This window comes from Gouania willdenowi, chromosome 5 (assembly GCF_900634775.1).
Source record: "Gouania willdenowi chromosome 5, fGouWil2.1, whole genome shotgun sequence".
Taxonomy (NCBI): domain Eukaryota; kingdom Metazoa; phylum Chordata; class Actinopteri; order Blenniiformes; family Gobiesocidae; genus Gouania; species Gouania willdenowi.
In genome coordinates, this window is record NC_041048.1 from 3,258,978 (window position 1) to 3,271,080 (window position 12,103).

A 12,103-nucleotide genomic window follows, 5' to 3' on the forward strand; every position below is an offset into this window, starting at 1 on the left:
ATTTTACAGATGATTTGAGACATGGGTCAAAACTGACCTGTTATCATACGAGATGCTAACAGAAAGCTAACACAAGAGGAAAGTTATGTTTTATGGCCTAATTTATCAAAGCCTCAGTAATTGTGATTCATTGTCATTGAACTTCAGCAGTGAAGAATGTAATTGTAATTGACTTTCAAGGGAAATAATTTTGATCGCAATTGGAAAAAAAAGCCGTTCACTTTAATTGCAATGAAGTTGTAATTGAACATGGATAATTAAAGACGTAATTGTAATTGAAAAACGTAATTCACCTCAACCATGATTTAATGTGAATGCACTACAACTCATTTTGACATCAGACTTAGTATGAGTAGTACATTACATGTTGACTTAATCTGATAAAAAGTGATGGTTTCCAGCAGTTTTAATAATTTGTGAGGATGTAGCAGCTCTAGTTATTATTTCACTCTCTCACCTGTAGCTGGTCCAGCTCCACTGATGGAGCCATCAGCCCGGTTTCCTCTGAAGAACCCTGCTCACCCACCAGAACGTCACTCCGGAGGTTTGAATCCAGGTCGGCTCCTCCCACGCCGTACGAGTTCAGCATACTTTGGCCTGCGGCGGCCGAGTTGAAGGGGAAACCGTTGAGCATGTCTTTGGACGCCTTCCCTGACATGGAGTCGTGCTGCAGAGCTCCAAGTTCTAAAGCGTCGTCCAACGGGGGGCAGTCCAGGAACTCCACACGGGCCGCAGCGACTATTGAGCTGGAATCATGAGAGTCCAGAGCCTTCAGAGGGTGGAGGTGAGGGAGGGCTGAGGGTGAAGGGGAGGGGGACGGGGAGGTCACTGGTTGCTGCTGGTGGGACTGATGGTGGTGGTGGTGGTGGTGGTACTCAGAAGGCTGGGGGGAGTGGTGGCCCAGTCCAGAACCATACAGACAGCAGTGTGACTGGGAGGAGAAGGACGCCATGGCGTGGTGGGCGGCCAGGCTGGGATGGTGGGGGTGGAGGTGGGACGAATGTCCTCTGACATAGTTCCTGTGAGCTTCCAGGAAGTTCAGCTGAGGGTCGTTGAGGATGTAGAAGTCGGTGCGGCTCAAGCCATGACGGGCCGCCCCCACCAGCAGGTCGCTGTCGTGTTTCCCAGACTCCCACCACACGGGTAAGTAGAGGGACGGCCGGCACAGCTGGAGGCGGGCCGAGAGCAACGGGTGACGGAGTACCTGGAGAGGAAATAAAACACCTTGTTTCTCATGGACTCCTCCAATGACTCAGCGCTTTTACTACATGCTTACTTCTCCTACTGGTAGACAAACGATGTGCTTAAAATCACGTGTCAAACTAAAGGCCCGGGGGCCAAATCTGGCCCTTTAGAGCAGTGGTTTTCAACCGGTGGTTTTAGCCCACGACCCCCAAAATAAAGGTGCCGGAGACCGACGACCCCCATAAAATGAGTTAAAAGTGATCAAAAATGGTGTAAAAGGTGGTGAAATTGGATTATAAAACCACAGAAATTGATTAAAAGTTGAAAATTAGAGTGGCCAAAAACAGACAAATTTTCCTCAAAACTGACGAAATCTCTCCAAACTAAATAAAAATTGTCCCGCCCACCTGCTCTCTGATCTTGCGCAGCAGCTCGATGCGATAAAGCGTCCGCGCTGCCCTCTCCTCAGTCAGAGGCTCCACCAGCACCGACGGGTCGACCAAACCTGGAGGAGAGAGAGAAAGAACTTTATGAAGGAAATATGAGGCCATCACTGATATGTGATTACAGAAGCTTTCCTGGTCACTTCTGGTCAGACTGCCCTAAGCAGGCCAGATACCACTGTACACCGATAGCACACACCAAGGTCTCTGCCTGAGGAGGCTGTGCTATGTCATGACTACCACTATCAGCAGCATACAAAACGTTGAGAGCACAGAACAATGGTAGATTAAGTGGGACAAAAACACTGAAACCTGTGAATCCCAGACCGGTCTGCTTCCAAAACCCTTTGACCAAATAAACCTCTGACCAGCAACCCTATAACTTGACTCTGTCACATTTCATCCAAAACCACCACAACAGAAAAACTGCAACAAAAAAAAAAAGTTAATTTAAGGGCCTCAGAGCTCAGTTTTTAACACATTTTTTGCGGTTATTTTGAGACCAAAATATTCACACACATTGTGGTTCTAAATGAAGAATATTTTACATTATAGAACGCTTTTTAATCAAAAATGGCACCACATTTACATTTCAAGTTTTTAAGTATGTAGGAGGAAGGTTCCACCTGCACATCCTGAACAATGATGGAAAACTTTGTTAGAAAACGTGTGATGTAAACGTGAGAAAAGAGAGCTTCCAGTGTGGTCACATTGTGAAATACCTTCTTCCTTCCTGGGTGGAAGCTTGCAGGCGGTTCTGCACATGCTGACAAAGGAGTTGAAGTATCTCTCCAGACTCTCGTCGGTCTTCCTTTCCAGGCGGGCCAGAGCTCTGAACTGGGACCAGTCAAACGTCTTCCTGTCTGGGTCGTACACCACGCCGTACGAGGACACGGTGCGATAAAAGTCTGCTTGCTCCCGACGAGTCCACCTTGTCCGTGACAGGAGATGAAGGGAGGAGGAAAAACAGAAGGCAAAAAAACACTAGACTTTAGTTTCCAGGATCTAGGATTTCAAAATAAACTGAAAAGAACTCAAAGAAATCTGCATCAGACGTGACATTAAAGCTGTGTTGATAATTCACCTTCTCTGCCACTCCAGGAACAGCGGATCAGGCTCGGAGGCTGACACCGAACACCTCCTCAGCTCCTCTCCCAGCTGCCAGGCCAGCGGGCCCCCAGCGTGGTGTCCGTGCCCCGCCCCCGTGGCTCTGGCCCCGATGCCCAGGAGGCCGTCGTTCAGCAGGTACTCGTGCCTCAGCAGAGGCTCACGCCGCAGCGTGAAGCGCTGGTAGGCAGTGATGAGTCGGCGCAGACGGGCCGTCAGAGATGGACCCGTGGGCCACATGGGCCGAGCTTGGACCACGTGGAGCGAGGCCACGCCGGTGCCCGTTCCTGTCAACGTGGTGGTGGTGACCAACGTGCTGTCCTGGGCACAAAGGTCCCCGAGGGTCTGAGAGTCTGAGGAAAGAAAACATTTCTTCATTAAAAAGATCCTCCACTGTTTTTACAAGTTTGGTCTAAAATCTTTGAAATGTCCTTATTAGTAGATCTATGCCTAACAAAACACATTCTGCACCAAATTTAATTATTTGTCTTTTTAAAAAATGGGACTACTTTACAGTTTTAGAGCCTTTGTTCCAACATCATGAAATCACGCGATTGATGATGTCACACGGCCCCACTGACTGCAAACATCTCATTGATTTCTATTGAAGTGAAACATTCAGCCAGATTTTTAGATCATTTAGTAGATTTTCCAGTCAAAATGACAACTTGTGCTGCTTTTGGTTGATCTAAATAATCAGGGAAAAGTTTTAATGTAAATCTCTTTTGTTTACCAAAAAAAGCTAAAAACAGATGTGACCTGAAAAAAAAATCTGAGTGCAAAGGGCAACAGTTCCAACTCTGCTGTTTGGTAGTAGACAATGGAGCAGAAAAAAAGAGCTCTCCTAAGGGACCTTTACTCTACCTTAAACAGTGCGCTGACACGCTCTGGTGACTGAAGTTAGCAAGTAAATCACAGACTGTTTTTAAGCCACACACTTAGGATAGAAGTTCAATGTTTACAAGCAGTGGGGCGGTGTGACATTGTCAATCACGTGATTTCAAGATTTTTCTGTAATTAATTAATCGTAATTAATGCAATAAAGTCCCAGCCCTAAATCAAGCGTTCCAGTTGTGTCAGTGGGAGTCTCACCTGGACCTGTACTGTCGGGCTTATCCGACGTGTCCGTGCTGGAGCAGGTTTCCTCTCCCTGGGATGAAAACACATGAACCCATTTAGTCATAAATTGAAAAAATCTACAGTGGCTTAAAAACCATTGGGAGAACATGCACACACTGCAGTAAGAGGATTTATGCTTAAAAGGATCTCAGTATTACAACATATATACATTTACAGTTTGCAGACATTAGTTGGAATTAGAAGAATATCGAGGCAGGATAACGACACGGGTACGATAGGTTGGACGACGTCAGTCCTTCGTTACCTTGCTGATTTCCTCTCGATCCTCGCCTGCGTCAGTTTTGCTTTCACTGTCATCTTTAACCTCCTCTGTCTTGCTCACGCTAACAAAAAAACAACAACAAAAACACATTAACGAGGAGGTTTTGTTCAAAGTCGAAAAAATATGATCAGCTTTTGTTTTGCCACAACTTTCAGTAAAAAGTTTTTTTGGGGGGCGAACACAAGAAATCACAGTGAAAATGAAGTAAAAACACTTCCTTGCATCCGTCTACATCAGGGGTGCCTGACTCCAGTCCTCGAGGGCCTGAGACTTTTAGATGTGTCCCTACTCCAACACACCTGAACCAACTGAATGGTTCGTTGCCTGCTTCTGCAGAGCTTGATGACAACACATTGGTTTCAACCAGGTGTGTTGGAACAGGGACACATCTAAAAGTCTCAGGAATCCAGCCCTCGAGGACTGGAGTCCAACTCCTCTGGTCTACAGGACGCCACATCCCACAATGCAATGTACAGAATTTTTGCATCAATATCCTTTTTTTGAACTAATGACCTTTGATTTATTGATCTACGAGTACAACAGGTAAAACATTATCAAAGGAAGTCTACGTGCATCCCGACATACGACCTTGACTAAGATTTTTCTTAACCCTGCGAATCTAAACCTGTGTATTTTACCTTTCAGTGATGTCAGTGGTTGCCTCCCCTCCCGTCTGCTCCACAGTCAAAGCATTGACATCTGGTATCCCAACTCGCTCCAGGAAACATAATTCTGGATCAGCTCGCATCGCATTGTAGCGCTCATATCCTTTACCAAACAAATAAGACAAGGCTTTAAAACCACAACAAGAGTCTCTAATGTCCTTTCTTTTCTTTAAAGCAATTAATAGCTGCAAACAGAATTGGGGTCAATTGTAATTGTAATTGCTAAATTGATAATTAATTACAATTATGACGTAACTATAATTATAATTCTAAAAAATATGTTGCTGTTTTAATCATAACATTTTGGTGCAATTTTCAATTGCCAAATACAATTTCATTAAAAGCAAATCTGTGGAACATGTTACAGTTCTATGACTTACACATAGACAATTATTCAAATGTTTCATAACCAGTTTTGTCACTTCTCTTGAGGATCATTTTTACCATTTTAAAAACAAATGAAATCGAGGGTTATACTGACAGAAAAAAGGCTCAGACGCCCACCCTAAAATATTAAAAAAACCTATATTTTCATTAATTAGGAAGCCTAACAAGGAAACCAATTGATAGATAAAACATTTGATAGATAATATTTTTAAGTGTATTTTACAGTCATCATTAGAGATGCTAACAGAAAGCTAACACAAGAGGAAGGTTAAGTTTTATGGGCTTATTTATTTCAGGCTCAGTAATTGTTATAAATTGAAATTGAATTTTAGTAATTAAGAATAGAATTGTAATTGACTTTCAAGAGAGAAAATAAAAATGTCAAATTTTATTGTCACTTTAAGAGAAAAAACTGCCGGTCAGGTAATCATAATTGAGCTGTAATTGAACAAGGATAAATGATGATGTAATTGTAATTGAAAAATGTAATTGACCCAAAACCTGGCTGCAGTTCTGGGATCACTACACACTTGTGAATACTGAATAAGTCCAAGTGTGTGTTGTGAGTCCTCACCATGCTTGTGAACACCTATCAACAGAGACTTGTCTGCATCTCCGTCCCACCACGTCACTGGAATCTCAATGTAGTCGATGTCAGGCAGCACCACCTCCAGTTTGCTGCACACGCACAAATTCAGTCAAAACATGCAAAGTAAAAAAGTTTAACCCATGTGATCACCACTGTCTCCTGTTTCGTACCTGGCAGGAATCCCTTCCAGGGCTTGATTGGCAGCTTCACCCAGAACCTCCACCTTCAGGTAGTAGAGCATCCGCACCCTCAGAAGAACTCTGTGTTCAAAAACAACACAAACAATCTAAACACAGAGTTGGAGAAATGTGTCATATTTGTTTAATTCTTTAGAAGAAACTTTTAAAGGCTTTCCACAAACTGTGGCTCATGAATACTTTTAATAAATGATCACATCGGATTGTAATCGTATTCATCTCGTGCTAATTTCTACTATCCTCCCACACTGTGAACTTAGCTGTGTAAAACACAAGCGATGTTTCTAAAATTTCAACTAAGTATAATTGCGCTTTGAATGTGAAATCTCATCCCGCGAAACTTTGCGTAAAAACTGTTTAGCGGTTTGTTTGTTTTTTAATTCAGGTGTTTCCATTAACAGGTTTTTCTAAAAAAAAAATTTAGATTTTGCCCATTTCTAAGGATAATGGAAACAGAGTTCCCAAGTAACTTTATTTCTTACTCAACATAAACTGTATTGATCACTTTAACACCTGAACTATTTGAACATATTTCACCAGTAAATTCCAAATGCAAACCTCACCAAACACAAAAACATACATCTTATAATACGATAATAAAACAAGTGCATTTATAACAAAAAACATTTTTCAAGCATTTGAAGGAAATTAAACCCGACACATGGGGTTCAGAAGCAGCTCCAGGTAAGGGAGTCCAGATCCGGCATTGGTATTGAATATTGGTCCGATATCAGCAAAAAATAAAGTATCAGATTATATCGGCCTACATCTAGAATCTCTGATAGAAGCACACTGATACATCATTTGTTCCTACTACATTTATTGAGGTTATGTTTCAGTTTTATAGAATAATTTGTCATTTATTTAATTGAATTGCAGAAAATTCAGATTTTTTAAATAAATAAATGTCTATAACTATTGGTTAAAAATGAATAGGCCAGTTTTTCTCATCCCTACTGTTGCTGACTATTGTTCTCTGAGTAATACATTCCACACTACAAAATAAGTCATAAAAGTATGAATTCCTCCTGCCGATATCATTTAAAAATGATATCACTATCGTGCCAATAATTGAGGCCATAATATTGGTATTTTATCATAAGTGAAAAAGTAGCACCCCTGTTTCTAGGAGGATAATCTCTGGATTAAAAGAGAACTGACTTGTTGCAGTGTTGCTTGAGGTGTTTCTTGTAGCTCTCGTCCTGTAGAACCACCTCAGGGTTACAGTGGACCAGCCAGTCGACGTTCTTCAGCTCTGAAATGCTCAGCTGGTTCTTCAGCTTCTTCCCCTTCCGACCCCGAGGAACCGGTGCTGATAAACCTGACACACAGAAACAGGATGAAACAAGAGTAAAGCATGTTAAACGAGGCCCATCACTTTCTGAACAATCTTATATTAGGAAATAGTGCTGTGCAATATGGAGAACATTTTATATCACAATATAGGTAGATCGATATCCTGTAGGGATGGAACGATTCACTCAACTCCCGATATGATTCGATTCACGATACTGGGTTCACGATATGATTCTCTCAAGATTTATTTTACAAAATGGGACTGTAGGCAAATGATGACTAAAAAATATTCCTTTATTTTTTTGGAAAAAAAACTAGAAAATACTATATTATTTTCCTTTTATTTTTCATTGTCAAAAGAATCCCTTGATAAACTATTCAAAACAATGCAATTTAACTAAAAATAAATCTTGAATGAAATAAATAAAGGAATAATACAAATGAAGAAGAAGCCTATTAATTTAAATTCTGGTTCTATAGTAAACAATGCAAAACAATTGGACTCAAAAAAAAAAAAAAGTCATTGCACTGTATTTATATCAGATATTTGTTTGGACCTGCAGAGGGCGCTGGTAACCCATTCTTGCAGTGAAAAAGAGATGCTATGCTAGCAGACAGAGCTAATAGAAAAACGTGACTTTTACAGATATTCACGTAATATTACAGGTATTTTTTCGGTGCTAAAGAGGTAAGGAATCATTTATGAACATGTTTAAGAGTAGAAGGCGGCCAGAAAGATTCCGCCTGCCGCCTACGCTTTTGGACAAGAAAATGATAAATTTAAATTTAAAAAAAGTACTGCGATTCAACTTTCAGAGTATCGATATGAACCGTGATACCTATTAATCGATTTTTAACTGCCTTATGATTAATCGTTACATCCCTAATATCCTGATAACAATACAAAAATTAAATTAATTAAAAATTGATGTTTATTATATATCTTATTATATATATAAAAATAAACAAAAAATATATAATATCCCAAACAAAATGGTACTTCTCTTTTAAGAATCTTCTCAATGAAGGAATATGAATGACTTTTACTCCATATACTGTTGTCACGTATTCTGGTTTGTAAATGTGTATGTGAAAATGCCACCAGGAGATGCAAAAACCATCAATAATGGCCACTGTTGTCATTTTAAACTGTACCTGTAGTGAATTTTACTCGGTCAAAGATCATATATGATCATAGTAGAAGTTTCTGTAGATTTTATTCTTTAAAAGTCCTTCTAGAGCAGCAGAAGATAAAATAATACTAACATTTATTGAACATGTTTGCAGCTATTTTGCCTGGAAAAGTCATATCAGCTGCAGTGACACAGTTTGTAACCAGACTAATGGATGATTCCGGTTGCTTCGGGGGACTCGATCTGGCCAAAAAAAGCAACGTTTCATCTCCACATACCATAGTATCCATTTAGTGCATCTTTGTGGCTCTAAACAAAACACTTAACGCTCATGTTCGCTCTAAAATAATGTAGAATAAAGCTGGATCTGACCAGTCCATCCCGGTGGTTAACAGTGGGCGTGGCTTTAGTAGCTGATGGTGGCTACACAAGGAGGACCTACTTCAGTCACATGGACCATGACCAGCTCCTCCATTGGTGCAGTAAACTAGTATCTCTGGGTGACGTTAACATGCTACTGAAAATTGCCAGCGTTGGTATGAGTAGATTAGCCTGGTTAGCTTCATCATATTTTAGCTACAGAGTGGCACAAAGACCACACACATTAAATTTGCGATATAAACGATAGAGGGTTATATCGTACGGTAGATGTTCTTATATCTCACAGCATTAGTGCGGCCTATGTCCCGGTGCAGAAATTACGATGAGTTTTCCAGAATAATTTAAAAATTGATGGAAAGTGGCCAATGCAGCAAATCTCCCACAATGCGTCAGGACTACGTCTTCAAAACAAACAGAAATAAGTTAAAGCCTCTTCCTCTCTGGAAAAGCCTGAAACTACAGTTGTGCACACGCTTAAAAGTGAAGTGCTAACCGGAGTGGTTGAGCAGCGCCGTGTCCTGGCCTTCCTTGGTAGGTGCGATCAGATCCCAGATGAAGCTCTTGATCTTATCGTCTCCTTTGTAGTGTTTAAGGCAGTAAACCAGTAGCGCCCTGAGGAGCACCAACAGGAGAAGGTCAGAGGAACAAATGTTTCCAGTAGATTAGAGCCATAGGATTATTATCCTGATCCTTTACCTGCAGATCACCTCCATGTCTCTCTCTGTGAGGTGCCATTTAAAGCGGCCGTGGTTCAGGATCTCCTTCCACCGACCCCAGCTTCAAAACACAAAACCAAGAGTTGAGAAAACAAACACAAATTAATTTTTTTATTACACAATACAGACTACAAAGCATGAATGCCATTATACATTTTTTAAATAATTAAGGAACAGGCCTCATCTTGATTTTTTGATTGGTTTGATTCAATTACAAGGTTTGGTGGAATCAGGATGGAAAACTGTTGTTAGTTTAGAGGCTTTCTATTAACAGTTTACTGATGCATTAAAGCTGCAGTATGTAGAACTGTGAGACTTGTATGGAATCAACCAGGCCTACAGGCCTGTGTTTACTGACACTAGTGATTCAGATGTATTTATTATTATTAATATCTATTTATTTATTTATTCAAAGCAAAAACATACAAACTACAGGCCTGTGTTTACTGACAATAGTAATTTATGCAATAAAATGTATTTATTATCTATTTATTATCTATTTACTCAAAGCGAACACATACAAACCACTACAGGCCTGTGTTTACTGACACTAGTGATTCATGCATTAAGATTTATTAGTAATTGATTTGTTATTTATCTATTACTTAATTATTATTTATTCAGTCTTTACTCATTCACTAGCAAAATAAATCATTACAACGGTTGATAGATCTTTAAGCTCAACATAAGCCCAAAATGTTGGAACATTAAAAACAAATAAAAAAAATAAACGTTTCACTAATACATGAGAGGGCACAGACAAACTCAACAAAATCCTTTCCAAATTAAGTACAAAGCACAAATCCAGCCGTTTTAATTGTCTACAGCCGTCCAGGAGCGATTAAAGAGTTCCAAATTATTCTTTGAGTAGATTACAGCACAGGATAGAAGAGGAAGGAACGTTTTGCTGTAAGATTGATCGTTTACGTACCCAAAGATCAGCAGATTCTTCTCAACTCTGAAACATTCAGTGCGGAGGTAACGTCGGGTTCTCTCTCCGAGGCGTCGAGTTCTACACGGACGATCCTCAGAGTCACTATCCAGCTCAGAGAATTCCATCAGCTCGTCCTCTTCAAAGGAGTTATAGTGACGGGTTTGTTTCCTCACTCGGGGCGTGTCTATCACCAGGGACTCCTGCAACGAGGAGACGAACACAGTCATGACCACGAGCTGGAAAGATGCATCATAAACTTGTATTTGTTCCACAGAACAAATGCAAAACTGACACCCGTGTGAAACAGGTTAGGGTTTGTCGAGGGTACCACTGATTTGTAGGAAATCTGCATCGTTCCTCGAGGCCAACGTTGGATTAAGTTTTTAGGTTATATATTCCAGATGGTTATATTTATTAAATCCCACATTGTTACACCGAGGCCTGGCCGATTTAGCAAGTTTAACAATTAATTTTTTTAAGTTTCGCACAATTAAAAAAACATAAAATGAGTTTTTTTTTCTCCTCTTGCTAAGGTGGGCTTCTGTAGCTCCCCCTCGTTTCTTTCCCGTGGGCTTGTTATAAATATCACACTAATCTACTACTCATACTAAGTTTGACGTCAAAATGAGTATGTAATGCGTTCACATTATATAGCATGGAAAGAATGAGTATGTGAGAAATACACAGACATGGGGACATTTTTTAAGTATACACGGTGGGCACAGTAGTCATACCGTCCCATGATGCATTGCGAGCGGAATGTAAAATGGTCCTGGGACCGGCTTTCCTCCTTTTCAAAACAAAAGCATCTCTTCTTGTCTTCCATTAGTTTATTATCGCTTTTGTAAATCGGGCTCTTGTTTTGAAGTTAACAGAAAGTTTCATCAGAAAGTAAATGGCGACAATATGGAATCTCTGAAATGTGGGAATGCAATGTGTTGAGATAAAGAGCATTATTTGTGAAGATTCTGAGATTTTTTTTTTTAGGCCATATTGCCCAGCTTTTATCTTCATCCTCTCTCTTTGTACCTTCTCTGATTTGGAGTCGATCTCCACTTCAGCGATTTTGGCCCATTTCTGCCAGAAATTGGGGTCATCCAGGGATATATCGGTTCTGTTTCCTGAAGAGACAAAACTTGCCTGCAAAGCACAAAAGAATTAGGAGGAAATAGTTATGACTTATTTATGTTAGGATTCCATTCAGTGCTTAGAACAAACCTATATACGATGTCATTGAATTTAACATGATTTGGTCATCTGACCTGAATAAACTGCATTAATTAATTAAATAATATGTTAAGGTTTAATTTATTCAGACAACTTTTTTTTCCCGAATTTGACTTTGAATGAAACAGATTATTTAAAAAAAACACTGTCAACTTCCAGTCTTCTTCAGAGGTGTCTGCTGATCACTTTGATGTGTCCATGTGTCAAACATGTCAGGAGACCAAAGTCAATTTGATCGCCTGTCAACTGCCAGTCTTCCTCAGAGGTGTCTGCTGATCGCTTTGATGTGTCCATGTGTCAAACATGTCAGGAAACCAAAGTCAATTTGATCAACTGTCAACTGCCAGTCTTTTTCAGAGGTGTCTGAAGTTGAAACTTGTCAGGAGATCAAAGGAAATTTCCTGAAAAAAGTTATTATGTGAATAAATGAAACCTTAACAT

General features: G+C 40.2%; 1 protein-coding gene across 5 annotated transcripts in view; it reads right to left on the reverse strand.

Annotated features, from left to right (window-relative positions):
* Window positions 1-12,103, reverse strand: part of chd6 (chromodomain helicase DNA binding protein 6) — a 65,415-nt gene that overhangs the window by 16,809 nt on the left and 36,503 nt on the right. For all 5 annotated transcript variants that reach the window (XM_028446296.1, XM_028446300.1, XM_028446299.1 and 2 more), the window contains exons 22-35: window positions 11,465-11,575; window positions 10,433-10,635; window positions 9,482-9,562; window positions 9,279-9,397; window positions 7,137-7,296; window positions 5,949-6,038; window positions 5,764-5,867; window positions 4,776-4,905; window positions 4,120-4,198; window positions 3,828-3,885; window positions 2,713-3,088; window positions 2,351-2,559; window positions 1,593-1,690; window positions 458-1,204 (exon numbers count right to left, since the gene is read on the reverse strand). In XM_028446296.1, coding sequence (XP_028302097.1) covers window positions 458-1,204; window positions 1,593-1,690; window positions 2,351-2,559; window positions 2,713-3,088; window positions 3,828-3,885; window positions 4,120-4,198; window positions 4,776-4,905; window positions 5,764-5,867; window positions 5,949-6,038; window positions 7,137-7,296; window positions 9,279-9,397; window positions 9,482-9,562; window positions 10,433-10,635; window positions 11,465-11,575 — 2,565 coding nt within the window. The remainder of the gene's footprint in view (window positions 1-457; window positions 1,205-1,592; window positions 1,691-2,350; window positions 2,560-2,712; window positions 3,089-3,827; window positions 3,886-4,119; window positions 4,199-4,775; window positions 4,906-5,763; window positions 5,868-5,948; window positions 6,039-7,136; window positions 7,297-9,278; window positions 9,398-9,481; window positions 9,563-10,432; window positions 10,636-11,464; window positions 11,576-12,103) is intronic.